The 17,288-nt window shown below is 54.0% G+C and overlaps 3 protein-coding genes across 10 annotated transcripts in view; 1 reads left to right on the top strand and 2 right to left on the bottom strand.

Moving 5' to 3' along the window:
- The window catches only part of Med25 (mediator complex subunit 25), an 18,231-nt gene extending 15,285 nt beyond the window's left edge, over positions 1-2,946 (bottom strand). For 3 of the 7 annotated variants that reach the window (XM_026789104.1, XM_026789102.1, XM_026789105.1), the window contains exons 1-3: positions 2,585-2,946; positions 2,464-2,509; positions 2,205-2,329 (exon numbers count right to left, since the gene is read on the bottom strand). In XM_026789104.1, the coding sequence (XP_026644905.1) occupies positions 2,205-2,329; positions 2,464-2,509; positions 2,585-2,844 (431 nt within the window). In that variant the 5' untranslated portion in view covers positions 2,845-2,946. The remainder of the gene's footprint in view (positions 1-2,204; positions 2,330-2,463; positions 2,510-2,584) is intronic. The other 4 variants (XM_005366841.3, XM_026789106.1, XM_026789103.1 and 1 more) reach the window with 3 other exon arrangements.
- Positions 2,947-6,951: 4,005 nt separating this feature from the next.
- Fuz (fuzzy planar cell polarity protein) lies at positions 6,952-11,153 on the top strand. Its single transcript, XM_005366834.2, has 11 exons — positions 6,952-7,554; positions 7,757-7,878; positions 7,972-8,056; positions 8,229-8,297; positions 8,454-8,558; positions 9,255-9,452; positions 9,538-9,633; positions 9,778-9,884; positions 9,952-10,016; positions 10,090-10,164; positions 10,899-11,153. The coding sequence occupies exons 1-11, from the start codon at positions 7,444-7,446 to the stop codon at positions 11,111-11,113; spliced, it is 1,248 nt and encodes a 415-aa protein (XP_005366891.1). The 5' UTR covers positions 6,952-7,443; the 3' UTR covers positions 11,114-11,153.
- Ap2a1 (adaptor related protein complex 2 subunit alpha 1) overlaps positions 11,149-17,288 on the bottom strand; it is a 31,869-nt gene continuing 25,729 nt past the window's right edge. Inside the window, exons 9-24 of one of the 2 annotated variants that reach the window (XM_005366836.2) lie at positions 16,908-17,076; positions 16,673-16,810; positions 16,221-16,403; positions 15,381-15,478; positions 14,997-15,228; positions 14,753-14,920; positions 14,508-14,668; positions 14,212-14,277; positions 13,892-13,948; positions 13,727-13,809; positions 13,510-13,599; positions 12,357-12,480; positions 12,150-12,266; positions 11,987-12,056; positions 11,727-11,861; positions 11,149-11,580 (exon numbers count right to left, since the gene is read on the bottom strand). In XM_005366836.2, coding sequence (XP_005366893.1) covers positions 11,503-11,580; positions 11,727-11,861; positions 11,987-12,056; positions 12,150-12,266; positions 12,357-12,480; positions 13,510-13,599; positions 13,727-13,809; positions 13,892-13,948; positions 14,212-14,277; positions 14,508-14,668; positions 14,753-14,920; positions 14,997-15,228; positions 15,381-15,478; positions 16,221-16,403; positions 16,673-16,810; positions 16,908-17,076 — 1,969 coding nt within the window. In that variant the 3' untranslated portion in view covers positions 11,149-11,502. The remainder of the gene's footprint in view (positions 11,581-11,726; positions 11,862-11,986; positions 12,057-12,149; positions 12,267-12,356; positions 12,481-13,509; positions 13,600-13,726; positions 13,810-13,891; positions 13,949-14,211; positions 14,278-14,507; positions 14,669-14,752; positions 14,921-14,996; positions 15,229-15,380; positions 15,479-16,220; positions 16,404-16,672; positions 16,811-16,907; positions 17,077-17,288) is intronic. The other variant, XM_005366837.2, reaches the window with a different exon arrangement.

Genomic DNA, 17,288 nt, shown 5'->3' with positions numbered 1-17,288 from the left:
AAAAAAAAAAAAAAAGAAAAGAAAAAAAGAGACAACTTTGCAGGGTGCCACTGCCAGGGAAATTTCAGGGCCGTTGTTAACATTCTCATCGAGGCAGAGCACCTGCCTAGTGTGGACAAAGCCCTGGGTTCCACTCCCAGCAGCGTGCGCACACACACACAAATCCCAACTTTCCACAGCACCCAGGACAGGCTTCACAACAAAGAATTATCTATTTTCAGGACCTAGAGAGATGGCTCATCAGTTAAGAACACTGGCTGTTCTTCCAGAGAACCCAGATTCAATTCCCTACACTCACATGGCAGCTCACAACTGTCTGTAACCAGTTCCAGAGGACCTGGCATCCAAGCCAGGTGTAGCAGCTCAGAGACCTAGACGGAGGCAGCCGAGGAAGGAGGATGAACAGGCAAAGGCCAGCTCTTGCCACACAGGGACTTTGTGGCTAGCCTGGAAAACCTGATAAGACACCGTCTCCAATTTAAAAATGGACTAGAGGGGCTGGAGAGATGGCTCAGAGGTTAAGAGCACTGGCTGCTCTTCCAGAGGTCATGAGTTCAATTCCCAGCAACCACATGGTGGCTCACAACCATCTGTACTGAGATCTGGCGCCCTCCTCTGGAGTGCGGACATACATTGAGGCAGAATGTTGTATAAATAAATCTTAAAAAAAAAAAAAAAAATGGACTAGAGGTGGGAGAAATGGCCATGCTAAGAGAGCATGGCTGCTCCCTCAGAGGACACAGATTGGGCTCCCAGCACCCAAATGGTAGCTCACGCTAACTCCAGTTCCAAAGAATCCTATTCCCTCTTTTGGCCTCCAAGGGCACCAGGCACACAAGTGATACACAGACATGCATGTAGGCACAACACTTGTACACCTTAAGCAAAAAGAAACCAGTCTTTTTTAAAAACTTGGGTGCCAAGTGTCAACGATGCCTAGAACAGGAAGCCAAGCTGTCAAGTGGAGTGTAAGGCCAGCTCTCCATCCGTCTACTATGTGTTTGCATGACACACCACAACCAAACACAGCGGACATGCAAAGCATACCTGCTTCACCACAGCAGGAAGGCAAGAATCAGCATTGTCCAATGAACCCTGACCACGACCACAGCCAGACTGTGGATTTCCCACGGGACGATTAGCTTAAGAGACCTCCCTCCCAGCATCCAATAGTCTATACTGCTGCTCATGTGCAAACCAAGCACAAGAACAAGGCAAGCAGTGAGAGGCCACTCGCACGTCGCTTACTGTGTGCCCTACACCAGCACCTGTAGGACATGCTGGTCTGCCCCAGGAATCCCACCGCCTACCAAACAGGTGGTAACAAAAGCTGGTGTTGTGTCACTTGGTCATCAGAAATCTCTTTGCCCTCTGGGTCCAACCATTCACTCTGAGCAGAGAAAGCTGCCAGTCTGGGCACCAAAGCAGCACATGTGAGGGCCTGGAGACAAAAGTGAGGCTCTGTCGACAGTCACAGAGCAAGCCGTTCTGCATGTGGCTCTCCCTGATACCCACTGCCCTGGGAGACCAGACCAAACACACAGCTGAGCTTATCCTTCTGAGTTCCTGACTAAGGATGCAACTGTTCCATCTGAAGTCTTTTTTTTTTTTTTTTTTTTTTGAGACAGGGTTCCTCTGTAGCTTTGGTGCCTGTCCTGGAACTAGCTCTTGTAGACCAGGCTGGCCTCGAACTCCCAGAGATCTGCCTGCCTCTGCCTCCCGAGTGCTGGGATTAAAGGCGTGTGCCACCACCGCCCGGCCTCCATCTGAAGTCTTTATTGGGGTAACCGGTTATGCGGCAATAGACACCCAATAGCACAAAGAACACATGCAGGGCCCACAGATTTCTCCAGCTCAGAAGGAACAGGCAGGCAGCACGAAGTAGCCTGGGATCCTGTGGTCAGAGAGTTGTGTCTGAAGTCATCGTGACTACTCCAGGCTGCCGAGCTCCACAAACGAGCCTTGGTGGCACAAGTCTGTAATCCCAGCAACCAGAAAGTGGAGGCAGGAAGATGAGGAATCCAAGGCTAGCCTCGGCTACACTGTAAGCTATGATACACCCTACAGAAGGACGCTCCGGGCCCAGGTGCACCCTGCAACTGCTCTGGAATAGCAGGAGGAAAGAGGGGGAGAAGGGCAAGCTGACCCAAGCATACTCAGACACCGACTCTGTTCTGCGGACCACAAATGGAGGAAAAGCTCACTTGATGCCATCCAGCCAGGTGACAAACTCATAGGCACTGCTAGTTGGAGCGTGACATTGTACGTAGGACTCTGGAGCGCAGTCCACTGTGTTGAACACCACAAGGCTGTACTGGGTTCCACCATACTGGGAGAACAGGACAAAAGAACTTTGAAACTCAAGTCTTAGGCAGGGAACTTCAGATCAGGTCCGTACCCAGCTTCCTCCCTCGGCCTCAGAGGTCTACCCGCCTCCTCCCAGTGACGCGGCCGCACACTCACGTCTCCACCGAAGTCCGTCTCTGCGGGCGGTCCCCCGTTGAAGTACCTAGAAAGACAGGAGATGCGGCGTCGGCACGAGCCGTAGGTACAGCAGAGGGAGGCGATGTGGGCCCTCACTCACTCGATGGCGGGCAGCAAGTAGTGCTTGCGGAGTCCCTCGAAGTACGGCCCCAGGTTTGCTGTGCCCTCGATCACAAACACCACATCGGCCACGAGGCCCCCGGCCCGAGCCGGGCCCTCGGACCCGGGGACCATGCCCCGCGCCGCCGCCGCCAGCGCCGCCGCCGCCGTTGCCGTCCCAGGACTAGCAGAAGTGCGCTTGCGCGATGCGCGCACTCGCGCCGGACGTCTGGAAGCCTCTGTTGATGCTAATGCGGCCATGTTTGTGCCGGGCACAAACGCGGAGTGGCGGTTTTATCTCTACCCTAGCGCTGCGGACACCATGAAACTCTCAGAATTGGCACAACGCGCCCCTTTAGGGGCCTCTTGAGATCGAACAAACTTTTGTCCACAATATCAAGCACGAAATAAATCGGAAAACGGCACATCCGGCCACCATCTTGGAGTCGGTCTCGAGTTTCCGACTCCGAGCTGAAGGGGAGGTTTGGGGAACCAGATTGCTAGGCAACACGTACCCAGCCGTTGTTTTCTCACACAGAGATTAAGTTAATAAATTCTAGTCTTTCTGACCGGGGACAGATGGAAGAGAGCGGTCCAATCACATCTTCGGAAACGACGTTGCCAGGCAACACTGTAAAGTTGCAGACGACTTGGAAGCCGGGGCAGTTGTTTTCGCTCGAAAAGAAGCGAATTCCAATTTAAGTGGCGGTTGCTAGGCAACACCTGATCCCTGTTTTCTGGGAAAGAATCCAGTAACTGGCTCAAAGCAAATACATTAGGTAGATAGATGATAGATAGATAGATAGATAGATAGATAGATAGATAGATAGATAGATAGATAGATAGATAGATAGATAGATAGATAGTAGATAGATATTAAGAATAATGAAGAAATAAAAATAAATAAATAAAATAGTGTACTACGAATGCGTGGTATACTTGCGGGAAAACTTAATCTCAGCATTGCAGCCAATAGCATGGATATAAAATGACCTAGAAAATTACTGTAAAATCTGTAAACAGAAACTTAATAAATAACTCTTACTAATAGAAAGATACAAAGCCAGGATGGAGGGGAGAGGTGATGTCACAGAAACAAGCAGATATCTGAATCTGAGGCCAGCCCAGTCTACAGAAAATATCAGGACAGAGCTACACAGAGAAACATTGTCTCAAAAAAAAATAAAACAGGAGAGGCAGGCGGATCTCTGTTAGTTCGAGACCAGCCTGGTCTACAAGAGCTAGTTCCAGGACAGGCTCCAAAACCACAGAGAAACCCTGTCTCAAAAAATAAAATAAAATAAAATAAAACAGGAAAAGGAAAAGAGCCCAGCCTGGTTGTATATGCTTTTAATCCCAGCATTTACAAAGCAGAGGCAGGTGGATCTCTGAGTTCAAGGCCGTCCTGGTAAACAGAGTGAGTTCCAGGATAGCCAAGACTACACTGGGAAACTGACACAAACCCATTTTTTTTAATATTTATTTATTTATTATGTATACAAATTCTGTCTGTGTCTATGCCTGCAGGCCAGAAGAGGGCACCAGACCGCATTACAGATGGTTGTGAGCCATCATGTGGTTGCTGGGAATTGAACTCAGGACCTTTGGAAGAGCAGGCAGTGCTCTTAACCTCTGAGCCATCTCTCCAGCCCCACAAACCCATTTTTAAATGCGGGTGGTGGGAATATGAACTCAGACCCTCGGCTCGCACTAAACCATTTCCCAGATCCTGGTTTTAGTTGGGGTTTTGTCTTTCTTAGGGTCTGCAAGAAATCCCATAAAAGATCACCAGCCACATTGCAATCAGCAAGAGCACTTTATTAAAATTCTAACCTGTTGGGTGACACATGGTGACAGCCAGTGAGCCCCCAAGACTTCTTTTAAGCAAGATTGGGGGAATTCCAGGGAGGCAAACTTAGTCTGGGGGCTGATCAGCGGGTTTAAACAGTTCACAGTTGCTATAGGATTGGTTGGTGGCTCAGAGGTTAGGCCTTTCCAGCTGCAGGGTGGGAGAAGCTCTCTCTAGTTCTCTGAAGCTTGCACAAGGCTGCAGGGCGCCCTCTGACTGGTTGCCCCTGGGTTGTGGCTTTCCCAAGAACGGCCTGCTCAGCTCCAGCCAGTCCCAGTAAACTGAAGCTAAGGCCTAGTCCCTGGGAAGGCTTCTAGCAGGGCCTGTCATGGCCCTTGTCTGGCTCCCCTGGCCTTCTCTTTTCGTTTGTTTTTGTTTTATTTCCCTTATCCCATCACCCCACCCCAAAAACAGGGTTTCCCTGTGTAGTTCCGGCTGCCCTAAAACTTGCATGCCACCATACCTGGCTTTGTATTTGAGTTTTAAGATTTATTTTTGTTTTATGTGTATGAGTGTCTCTCTGCACACATATCACATGTACCATATACTTGCAGTACCCATGGACACCAGAGGTCAGAACAGGAGCTAAAGGAGATTGTGAGCCATCATATGGGTGCTGAAAATTGAACCTGGTTCTTTGAAAAGAGCAGAAAGTACTCTTAATAACTGAGCCATTTCTCCAGCCTCACTTAAAATAAAAGTGAGCAGAGTGCTAAGCCTACCTAGACTGTAAGGCAAGCTCCAAGAGAGCCAGGACTGTTACTTCTCTGAAAACAAAACAAAAAAATCATTGTGTGTATCTGCTCCTTCCATCATGTGCGGAGTTAATAAAGAAGCCAGCTGGCTAATAGTTGGACAGGTAGAGGTTAGGAAGGACCTGTAGACACAAAGAGAACACAAAGAGGAAGGAGGGGAGTCTGAGAATCTCAAGGAGACTTGGAGAGAAGGAGACGAACTAAGAAAAGGTACCAGGCCACGTGACAGAGTGTAGATAAGAAAGAGTAACCAGCCTGAGCTATTGGCCAAGCATTTATAATTAACAGTAAATCTCTGAATGGTTATTTGGGTGCAATTACTGAGACACAGAGAAACTCTGACTACAATTATTCCTTATGAACTACAGGAAATAAAATCCAAGCTGAAAACATGGGCTCCCTGCTGTCCTGTCTCCCTGGCATGCACTCGGCCACCCGAGAGTATCACTTTTAATAAAACGATGGGCATTTTGATTTGGTTTGATCTGACCTAATTGGATTTCTTGTGCCATGCAGACCTGAAGACTGAAAACCACACGTTTCTCCTCTAGGAGCTCAGTTAAATACCCTGTGGGACTGCTCGCTCCCAACCTAACAGAAACAACATCCATCTGGAAAAACAAGAGTTGGGAGCACAGGCAACTCTTCCAGAGCACTGGGGTTCAATTCCCAGCACCTACAGGGCAGCTCACAATCCAACACCTCTCACAGACAGACATTCAGGCAAGATACCAATGCACATAAAATAAAAATAAATAAATAAATCATGAAAAATGTTGTTTTGCAGTATATTTAATAAATGAGAGCAATTGCTCTCAAACATACAGTAACCAAGCTGCTAAATGTGCTAAGCTAGAAGATGTTCAGAGCCAGGGGTGTATGATAACACTGGGGAGCTGGGACCAGAGGGTCGCTGGTCACACAAGGAGATGCTGTTTTAAAAAAAAATCTATTATTTTATTGTATCACTTGAAACACACCAGAAGTAATATAATATTTATCAAAGGAAGATTGAGGGCCAAGGAAATGTTGGAAGGAGGAGCCGAAGGTCAAGTAAGTTTTGGCTACACAATAATCCAGGTCTGAATGGATTACGTGAGGACCTGTCTCAATTTTTTTTTTTTTTTTTTTTTTTTTTTTTTTTTTTTTTGAGAAAGGGTTTCTCTGTTTAGCTCTAGCTGTCTTGGAACTCACTCTGTAGACCAGACTAGCCTCGAGCTCACAGAGATCTGCCTACCTCTGCTTCCCAAGTGCTTGGGAGTAAAAGCATGTACCACCACCGCCTGGCTACTATTTTTAATTTTTAAAAAGTAGCATTTTCTATTATGCAGAGTGTGCTATGGCGTGTGTCTGGAGATCAGGTTTGCAGAGTTCCAGGACTGCAGGCTCAGCAGCCCTTCATGCCAAGTGCTGTGATCCCCCAAGGGCTCCCAGTCATCCTTTTGATGGGGAAAACTATGAAGATGATAGTACAATAATCATATTTGTAACAATCTGTCCTTATCCTTGGTGCTCACTTCTATTGTTTCATGGAATGAGGTTTTCAGTACTTTGACTTTCTTCTACGCGATACACCATCATGAGCATGAATTCATTACAGAAATAATGTGGTTTTTATGACTTTGGAAAAGAAAGGCTTTCTTTTCTTTGCTTCTTTTTTTTTTTTTTTTTTTTTTTTATAGCAAAAACAGCCAGTTCGTTTCGTGGTTACTAGGCAACACTGCCCGGATCAAACCACTCTGAAAAAGGGAGAGGGAGATGCACATTATTCTGAATGGTAGTTGCTAGGCAATGCCTGAACATACCGCCATCTTTGATTGGGGCAAGGTATGCACTACGGAATGAAAAAGCCACGAAGACTGTGGTTGCCAGGCAATATCTTAGCACTGTCGTCATCTTCAACCTGCTTGTTGTTTTAAAAAAAAAATAGCATGTAAATTATTACAGCACACATGAAGGTTGGCACCATCACCATCTTCAAGCTATCGTCTTCTTTCTCGTTATACAAAGGATGTGATGCTGTCCAGGAGCAATTTGAGCGCTTGGCAAGCACTGCTTGTCGCCATCTTTGTTAGGGTCAGGATGACTTCCGACTAGCGCGGAAGACACTCTAACCCGGTTGGTGGGCCTGAGTTGAGGAAGGCGGGCGTTTGGTCACCTCGCTTCGCCCTCTGGCGGCTCCAGCCAGCGGGTCGGTCGGCTTGAGTAGCGCAGGCTCCCGGACCCACACAGAAGACCCCCGGGGGTGGCTTCCAGATGGGGGAGGAGGGGCCGGGAAGCACGGTTCACCTGCTGTGCCTCGCGGCCTCCAGCGGGGTCCCCCTGTTCTGCAGGAGCAGCGGTGGCGGCGCCCCCTCCCGTCAACAGGTGGGGCATTGAACTCCTGCACCTAACTAGGGGTTTGGGAAGCTGGGACTGCACACCTCGCAGGGAGTAGATGCCGGGGGCCTTCAGCCTGATTTCCCGCAGAAGGACTTTGGGGACGTGTGGGGGAGGCTGCAGAGCGGGACACGGGTGTGTCAGGCGGGAGGGAATCGGTGGTACTACCGTGTTTCCCACTCCTTCTCAGCTTCCCTTCTCTGTCATCGGCTCCCTCAATGGAGTCCACATGTTCGGGCAGAATCTGGACGTGCAGCTGAACTCTGCAAGAACGGAAGGCACAACTGTGGTGTGGAAGAGCTTCCATGACAGGTCCCTTGTTCCGTGATCCTGTCCGCAGTGCAGACAGAGCTGGCCGACTCCGCGGTCCAGGGCTCATTCTCGCTTTCTCCGTTCACCCCACAGCATCACCCTCATCCTTCTGTCATCTGAGGAGGGTACCTCCGAGCTGAGGCTAGAAAGAACGCTCCACATGGTGTTTGGGGCCATGGTGAGGCGCGAAAGCTGCTCTCAGCCTCTTTCCCTCCGTATAAACCTGGGTGTCCAGGTGCCAGGAACCAGCAGCCCCCACTTCACACACGGGATCCCAGGCCTGACCCTTCTCTCTCTGACGAGAATCCATTTTCCTGTACTAAGGTCCCACTCTCCCATGTGACTCTTAGGTTCTCATTGTGGGACTTGAGGAGCTGACCAACATCCGGAACGTAGAGAGACTGAAGAAAGACCTGAGGGTGAGGCTGTAGGACGTGAGTGCAGTCAGATCCCTAAACCATGCCTGTCTGTCTGGGACTAATCCCCAGTAGGCCCTAGGACGTCTTGGGGAGCTTGGTGTTCCACCCTGGGGCTGGCCCCGCTGGGTCCTAGATTTACCCCTTTCCCCCTGCCAGGCCAGCTACTGCCTCATCGACAGCTTCCTGGGGAAGGCGGAGCTCATTGGGGACCTGACCCAGTGTGTGGACTGTGTCATTCCTCCCGAGGGCTCCCTCATGCAGGTACTGGGGCGGCTACAGACGAATGTCTCCGCGGTTCTGGACAGCACCCAGCTCCTTCTTACCACTCTGGGGTCTAGCTTTACCTGGAGCTCCTAAGAGAACTTTCTTCACCAGACTCCATCCTGACCACCCCCTTTCTCTGCTGCAGCTTCTACTCCCTCTAGACAAGCTCCCTTCTCCTCGGCCTATGTCCTCTGGTGGTCGCCAAGTCGTGGTGACCTCCATAAGTCAGTTTTAACTTCCTCAAGGGTTTCAAGCAGCCTCCAACTTCCCAGGTCCCAACCTCGAAGGTTGTTCACCTGGGCAGATTCCAGTCTCCCTCCTGCCAGGTGGCCTGACCTCTCTCAGCTTCCACAGGTCATGAACTGGGCCTTGTTTTTGCAGGTAATGGGGATCAAACGGTAGCTGTGGTTGAAATGATGACAGAGGAGCCTGTCAGCCCAGCTCCTCTGGAGGCTGAGAAAGAAGATGCACAGTTGGAGGGCAGCCTGGGCAACAGTGTGGCTTGGCTGTGCTGAGCAACATGCCCAAGGCCTTAAGTTACTTTTCCATTACTGAGGACAGAGGTTGTGTGACTCAGGAGCTTGCTGGCCTGACATACTGGAGTCCACTGGTCCGGTGGCTGCTCATCCACTGCAGGCCCAGGTCGAGAGGTCTCTCCTTGCTTTATGACTCCTAGTCTACTCCCCTCACCAGGAAACCCTCTTAGGGTTCGCGGAGGCCACTGGCACGGCCTTTGTCAGCCTGCTGGTATCAGGCCGAGTGGTGGCAGCAACCGAGAGCTGGTGGCGCCTGGGCATGCCGGAAGCCGTGCTACTCCCCTGGCTGGTGGCATCCCTGCCACCTCAGGCCGCTCGCGACTACCCGGTGTATCTGCCCCATGGGAGCCCCAAGGTGAGTGAGGGGGGGCGGGGCTGAGGCGGTGCCTCCAGCGGGCGGGGCCGGGCCGTGTTTAGCCCCACCCTGCACCCTGCTGCAGGTCCCGCATAGGCTGTTGACCTTAACGCTGCTGAGGGGTCTGGAGCTGTGTCTGCTGTGTGGGCCGCGCCCGCCCCTCGGCCAGCTGGACCCACAGGTGAGGACAGTTGAGCTGCGCCCCCAGCACGAGCCTTCCTGAGCGCCATGCCACCTGCTGCAGTCCCTCGCCAACCAGGCTCCACTAGGTATGGAGTTCTCCCCACCCCTAGCCCCGACCTCACACTGCTCACGCCTCCTGCAGCTGTTGGAACGCTGGTGGCAGCCGCTGTTGGAGCCCCTCCGGGCCTGCCTGCCACTGGGCCCTAGGGCGCTACCGGAAGGGTTCTCGCTGCACAGTGACATCCTTGGGTAAGGCTCGGTGGTCGGGTGCAGGGTAGAGTGGGCGGGCCATTGGCCTGATAGTGCCTTTCCCCAGCCTGCTGTTGCTCCACTTGGAACTGAGACGCTGCCTCTTCACTGTGGCGCCTTCACCAGATAAAGGTGCACAGGGAAGCGGCGGGTGAGAGGGCCATGAGCCAGGGGCCACCTAGTCACGCCGCTCATTTTTCTCTAGAGCCTTCCCCTGAGCAGCGCCGGCGCCTCCTTCGAAACTTCTACACTCTGGTGGCTACCACACACTTCCCACCAGGTAGGCATGGATCCCACATGGTGGACTCGCTCTGAAGCAGAGAACCCAGCATACTCCTGAACTGCCCTGGTCGGTCTTAGTACTGAATTCTGGACCCTTCTCCAGTCAGCTTTCACAGGAAGGCCTGGTTCTGACCAGGCATTTGTCCCACACATGCCATTTCAGCCCCGGGTGGGCAAGGACAGGACAGCCGTGAGTCTGCGGCTGCTGGCCTGTGCTGTAGTGCCTCAGAAACGAGGACGCAGGGCTTCATCCTACAGCAGGGCCATCACCAGTTCTGTTGATCCCAGCGCAAGCAAGGCCAAATGGCAGCACTCCATCAGCCATTCCTGTCACCCTCCGTGGTGCCGGGCAGAACTCTGCTCAAGCTGAAGGGAGTAAGGATCCTGCAGACTCCACACTGGGAAGTTGTCCCAGATCCCTAAAGCCCCAAGGGACAGAAGCAGGGGCTGATGGTGCCCAGCCAGATAAAGATTTCACAAGTGTGCACACTAGGAGGCCTGCACTGGGGAGAGTGGGTTGCGATCCTCAGGAGGGTGACAGCGGTGTCCCTGATGTCAACTAATGTTAGAACTGTCTGGGCTCACACGCAAACCCGAGGAAAGCAGCCAGGCTAGGTGGGAAGAGGATGATCTGGGAAGGAATGTGCTAGCTGAGGGGCGCTGGGCGCTCTGAACTGTGGCTTCCAAGCCTGTAGCTGTGCTGCTCACCCAGCCCTCCCCTTCCTTTCCCAGAACCAGGGCCTGCAGAGAAAGAAGAGGATGCAGCCCACCCAGCCCAGAGGCCCAGAGCTTGCTACCTTGTGCTAGGGCCAGGCATCGGGTGGCAGCTGGTGGCTCTGCAGCTAGGGCTGCGGCTGCTACTGTTGATACTGTCTCCTCAGAGCCCCACCCATGGGCTGCGAGACCTTGCCACCCACACTCTACAAGCCCTTACCCCGTTCCTTTGATCACACAGGGGGTGGGCAGTCAATAGATGGGGTAATATTAGCGTCTCTCTGTTTATTCGCTCACAATAATACACGCCCCAGATGGGGAGAGGGAGGGAGGGTGGGCGACGATGGGGGGGAGGGGAGGAGGTACCCACTTCTCTGGCTCCTCTCCCCTCTGTGCTCCGGGGGACAAGGGAGGGAGGGTGCTTCCCTTGACCCCCCCAGAATGTAAACAGCAGCAGATGAACAAAACTAAAAATACAAAAGGCCAGAGGAAGCTCAGGCAGGCCTCCACCCCTGGGGTCTTCGCTGTCACCACTGGAGGTCTCCTCGCTGCCCCCTCCACCACAGCTGCCTCCATCCCAGGGCTGCCTGGCACTGACCACATCCCAGAGCAAGTCCAGGGCTCAGAACTGCTGGGCCAGCAGCTCACACAAGTGACGGGAGACAGGCTCTTTGCTGGTGCGCAGGGTCAGGCGGTACATCTGTGTGGAGATGGCAGCCATGAGATGAGGGAGCCCAAGAAGAGGGTCAGAGAAGTCAGGCCAGAGAAGATGGAAGACAAGTGAGAGGCACAGGAAGGAGGGTTGGGTCCAGGGAATGTGGGGGCACAGCAAGGTTCATCACTCACTTGGGCCTGGGCATTGGGCTCCAGCCGAAGCAGACAGCCCACCTGCAGGGCTTTCGTCTGGATGATTCCAGCACCCACGAAGTTCTCAGGGTTAGGGTCCACATTGTCCAGTAGAGCAGAGCCAAACCCCAGAAGCTAAAAAGGGATGGGTATTGAAGCAGAGCAGAGAAGCCTCTAGGCTACCCCAGGTCAAACCCTCATGGGGGAAAACTGGTCTATCCAGTGGTCAGCACCCAGTAAATGCCCTGCCTCTCTCTCACCTTGGCCTTAGTAACTTCAGCATCCATAGGGTGGTTGGCTTTGAATATTTTCTGTGCTTCCTGCAGGGGGCTGGCAGGTTGAAAGCACCGTCAGGCCCAGGAGACTCTGCCCGGCCCCACCCTGCCCCTCAGCCCCTCTCCACCTTTCAACCCCGCCCCTCACAGGCTCAGCTGCTTCCAGCGCTGGAAAAAGTCTTGGGCAGCCATCTCTGTGGGCTGGAAGAATTTGTTGATGGTCACTGGTAGCTTCAGAGTGAGGGACTGGGCAGTGCCACCGTACCTGAACAGATGAGAGCATCTCACCAGGCCCCATCCCTGAAGACCCGCCTCACTGCCCCCCACCCCCCACACTTTGCTCCCTCCCACTCACCGGAAGCGCACCGACAGCAGCGGAGGTGTCAGGAAGTCTCGCAGACACTCGATGTTGAGCACCTGCTGCACCTGGGCGCCACCGTCCACTTGCGCGGCCACACGCTTTGTCTGCACCACCAGCTGTGGCCACGGAGTTAAGGAGGCCAGGGACAGGGGTGGCTCAGAGGGTCAACCACAGACGCACAGACTTCCTCCTGTGACATCTGGGACACCCAGGGATCTCCAGTGGGTGACAAACCACACGGATCATGGTGGGCAAGATAGTATTTTCTTAGCCTCACGTGCAAACTAGGTACATGTAAGATGTCCTGAGGAGCTGAGAGACCACCCACCGATAGAACATGTGTCTGAGTAGCAGTGGTCACACACCCAGATGGAAGTAATCAGTGTCACCTCTGTGCTCAGGCCTGACTTCACGTCAACAACATGTACAAGGTTGGCTGGTACCTACACCCTGCCCGCCCTGCCCTACTTCAGACATAAAACTGTCTGCCCTGGGTTCTGGAAAGGCTGGTCAACAAAGCAGAGGGTGATGAACTAGCTGTTCTGGTCTCACACATGTGGACTGAGGACAATATAGAAAGAGGGGGGCTGGATCTGCCATACACCTTCCAGAACATCCCAACTGCTCTTTCAAAATGGCACAGGAAGCCAGGTTTGCTGGTGCACACCTATAATTCCAGCACTTGGCAGGCACAGGCAGGGCCAGTTCAATCTGTAGAGTAAGCGGAGGCCACCCTAGGCTACACAAACAGCTTCAAAAACAACCATCGGTCCTAGCAGAAGGAAGGAGAGCTACTTTTCCTGGAGGAAGGTTAGGAGGCAGGTCACGCAGCTGAGGTGCTGCGGGCCGGCAGAGTGCGGCACTCTTGGTTAACCTGACTGCAGGAGCCTCTAGCCCCGTGGCACATGCCACACACAGACATCAGCAAAGGTAAGGTGCTGGCAGGGTAGCTGGGGTGTTGGAAGTCATACAGTGGGTTACTGTCATTTGTCCCTGGGCAGAGAGGCCTACCTACTATGCAAACAGTCTTAGAAGTGACATGTGCCTAACTCCGAGTGACGGGCTGAACAGGCATGGAGCCAAGTGTCGCTTCCCAGAGGACTACAGGGGTGGGGTGGGCACTCTCTGGGCCAAGAGCAGAGGATATGAGTCTGCAGGTCTCCGGGGTGCACCACAGTGGGCGAGAAGCTCTGGAACTGCACCGAAGTCTTGTTACCATAGAACAGGTACATCCGGCCTGCAGTGGGTGGGTGAAGGTTCCATCCAAGCTCCCCTGTTTCCATACCCTGCCACCAGCCCAGCCAGGGAGTACTGCCAAAAACCCACCCCTCCAGTACCCTCCCCTCCGGGCCACCAGGACACACCCAGGTTCTGCCGGAACTCGGACTTGACTCCAATCTGCAGCAGCTGGTTCTCAAACAAGACCCCACTATTCTTACACACGAACCTGGCAGGGTGGTGGGAGTCAGGATGGCAGGACTCCTGACCACCCAGCTCCCCACTCCCCTTCCCACTTCTCCAGAACTCACTTGTTGAGCAGTTCATCGGCTTCTGGGATGGGAGGGCCTATGTCCTCAGGACCTGGGCTGGGGAGAGGAAGAAGTGGCATGCACAGGGGCTTGGGGGCTTGAGGTAATCGGGTTAGGCAACACCATCTTGGAAGGCAGATTCCCCAGAACCCACAGGCCGAGCTTCCCCAGAGACCCTCAAGAATGGGAGTGGGACCCTGGCAGAGGGATCTCCCAAGGACCCCAACTTCCACTGTTTTTAACCTCTGCCAGTCATCAGAAACCCCTGAAGCCCGCCCTGGGGACCTCCATCAACCCCATAGCCAGAGGCCACCCCTTACTCAGCAGCTGGAGCTGGGTCAGCCAACAAAGCCATGGGGCTCTCAGGGGCAGGGGGCTCCAGCTCGCTGGGCCATCCAATCCCAGAGCAGACAGAGAAGACAGGTGTGGCAGGCAGCCAATCCCAGAGAGGCAGCAAGAGGGCCAGGGAAAGAGAGGCAAGAGGGTTCAGAAGGAAGAGTGGGCTGAGACTCAGCTACGGGAAAGGACAGCACAGGGCAGCTAGGGCAGCAAAGTCCAGAGTGGCAGGCAGAGGCTGGGGACAGCAGGGAGACAGAAGGACAAGGACAGGAGGTACCTGAGGAAGGCCTCCTCAGGGGTAGGCCCCAGGCTGGGCTGTGCAGTGGGGCCATCAGAGAAGACGTCCACCAGCAGGTTCCCACCTGCAGGAACTGAAGGTGCAGCAGGGGGAGGGGCTGCCCGCAGCCCCAAGAGGTCCGCGGAGGGGGAGGGCGTGGACTGCAATTAAGGCAAGAGAGGGTTAGGTGACAGGACAAGGGACAGGGGACCCAACCTAGCCATGTGGACCATAGCTGGGCTCACCACGGTACTGGGGGTGGGTTCCACACCCCCATTGATGTCGTTGTTGCTGGTGTCCCTACGGCTGTCATCCAGGGCACTGGCTGCCCCAGGGCCCTTTTTGCGCTTCAGCTTGGCCAGGATGGATGACTCACGCTCGGGAAATGGGGGCATTTCTTCCAGCACAGTAGCCTGTGGGCAGGATGGGAGGTTAGGGGCACTTACGGCCCAAGAGGGAGATCCCAGGGCGTGGGGCATGGGCTCTGACCAGAACATCGGTGCTGGCGACGGAGCTGAGGGTGAGGTACTCCACCGCCCGCTGCTGGAGCTCCACGTCGGCATTGCGCAGCTGGGAGCCGGCACGCAGCACGCCCTGGATGGTGGCCTTGGTCTCGGGGAAAAGGTTGATGAACTTGATATAGGTGGACAACAGCAGGGCGCGAGTGGCCACGCTGCACAGGTGGAACTTGGAGTGCAGCAGTGAGAACTGCACGGGCGGGCTGTGGAGAGGTGAAGTCAGCAGAGATATGCCCCGTCACCCATCTCCCTAGGGCAAGACTGACCGCACCCAGGTGGACAACTGAAACGCGCTGAGAGGGTTCCTAGGAACCTCATCATTCCTAAGAGGTCTCCCAGAATGAGGCTCCCTCACCTGGAGCGTGGGTCCCCAGCAATCAAGTTCCCAAACTCCCCAAGGATGTAGCCACCAACCTTCACCATGTTCTCATGGCACGCTGGGGCCTGGAGGGCCTGTGAAGGAACAAGGGAGAGGAGCATGCGGACAAGGATAGAGTCCAAGGGGTCGTAAATGGGGAGGCCTGCGGGCAGTTAAGGGACAAGCCTGAACCCAGAGTCACAGTGTGACTCAGACCTCCCCCACACACTATGGTTAGTGCATGAACCCCAGTTGTTGATGCTGTTTGGGGAGGTCCTAGAAACTGTGGGAGGTGAACTACCTGGAGAAGAGAGAGTAACAGGAAGTATGTTATCCTTGATTACTTCCTGCACAGCCATGATCAGCCTCCACCCCAGGTTCTGTGTGTGCTCATGTGTACACAGGAGTTCATGCCCGTGTCAGGCATCGTCCTTAGTCACTCTCCACCCTGAGACACGATCCTCTCACTGAACCTACAGTTCCTATTTGGGCTAGACTAGCTCACCGGCAAACCCCGAGAACCTGCCTGTCTCTGTCCCATAGTGCTGGAGTTACAGCCACACACAGCCGCGTCAGCTTAAGTCAGACTCTCCTGACCGCACAGCAGGCGCCCACCCAGCCCTAGCCAAACGTCTGCGGCCACACATGCCTTCCTGTCGTGACTGAACCCTCTGACCCTGTGGAACACTGCACAGTGAGGGCCTGCTCTCCTATGATGTGTCCTCTGCACACCAGGAGGGTCCAGGGTTGCAGGTCCCTTCTGGTGGGGAATATTAATGCCTAGGTGCTTTTGACTGGCAGTTGAGTTCCATCATGGTCAAAGTGAAGAATGCTAACCTCAAACACTGTCTTGGCAGCATAACCCTGGACATCGTCACGGTTGGTGACGATCTGCAGCACTCGGTACCACACCTCCTCGCTCACATAGTCGCCCGCGATGCGGATGAGGTTGAGGATGGTGTCCACATACCAGCTGTAGTCCACTGCATACTTCTCGGCCAGGATGGCCACCTTCAGCACCTGTGGCAGAGGGAAGGTGTGACTGGACACCGATGCCCACAGGAGAGTGACTACTGCCATTCCTGGAGCTCTGACCACTGTTGACCAAAGCCCCTCCCCAGTCTCATCCCTCAGACTTGGGATTCCTAACTTTAGTCTTCTTCTCTGAGCCCCAGAGGTCCTCCTTCCTTCTAAGGGGTCAGACCCCAGCCCTCCTCCCTTAGATTCTGTGGTCCAGGTCCTGGCTGCTCCCTCACATCCAGGTGCCCAACCCTGGGCCCCAGACTCACAATCTCTTCTCGAATGGCATAGTCAGCAGTCTCCAGGTACCGCAGCATCTCTGACACAATTTGCTTGGCATTGCTCCGGTCACACATGGCATATAGGAGGTCGGCCGCCCTCTGCCTCACGCTGACATCCCGCTCCGTCTGAGAAGAGCAGGACCAAGCTGGGGTCTAAACTGCACTGGGACCATTGTAGGGCCACCAAGCACCTGGCCACTCTGAGTGAGGCAGGGGGCCGCACCTTGAGGGCATTAATGACGGTATCAATGTGGGTCTTGACAGCCTCATGGGAGAACTCAGAGCTGGCCAGCGTGCACATGCTCTCCAGGGCCAGGTATCGCAGGTTCGTCTCCCGGTGCTGCAGGAACTGGCCCAGCTGGTTACAGGCGCGGACCAGGAGGTTGGGTTCACTGCCAAGCACAAGTGAAGTACAGATGGAGATGGGACATGAACTGCTCCATCTCAGAGCTCCCTGAGGATCCAGGACCTCCCTTCTGCTCACTCCAACATCCTGTTCTGACCCTCCTAGACATCTGGGCTCATCTGCACTCCAGTGGGGAACAGTCATTAGAAACTACCCTGGGGCCAGGCGATGGTGGCGCACGCCTTTAATCCCAGCACT

The sequence above is a fragment of the Microtus ochrogaster genome, unplaced genomic scaffold, assembly GCF_000317375.1.
Source record: "Microtus ochrogaster isolate Prairie Vole_2 unplaced genomic scaffold, MicOch1.0 UNK14, whole genome shotgun sequence".
In the NCBI taxonomy this organism is placed as follows: domain Eukaryota; kingdom Metazoa; phylum Chordata; class Mammalia; order Rodentia; family Cricetidae; genus Microtus; species Microtus ochrogaster.
Note: the sequence above shows the minus strand (reverse complement) of the source record. Positions and strands in the feature narration are given on the sequence as shown.

Coding starts and splice junctions, on each gene's coding strand:
- Fuz (XM_005366834.2), top strand. CDS start 7,444: ATGGGGGAGGAGGGGCCGGGAAGCACGGTTCACCTGCTGTGCCTCGCG. Junction 8,057..8,228: donor ACATGGTGTTTGGGGCCATG/GTGAGGCGCGAA, acceptor TGTGACTCTTAG/GTTCTCATTGTGGGACTTGA. Junction 8,298..8,453: donor GACTGAAGAAAGACCTGAGG/GTGAGGCTGTAG, acceptor TCCCCCTGCCAG/GCCAGCTACTGCCTCATCGA.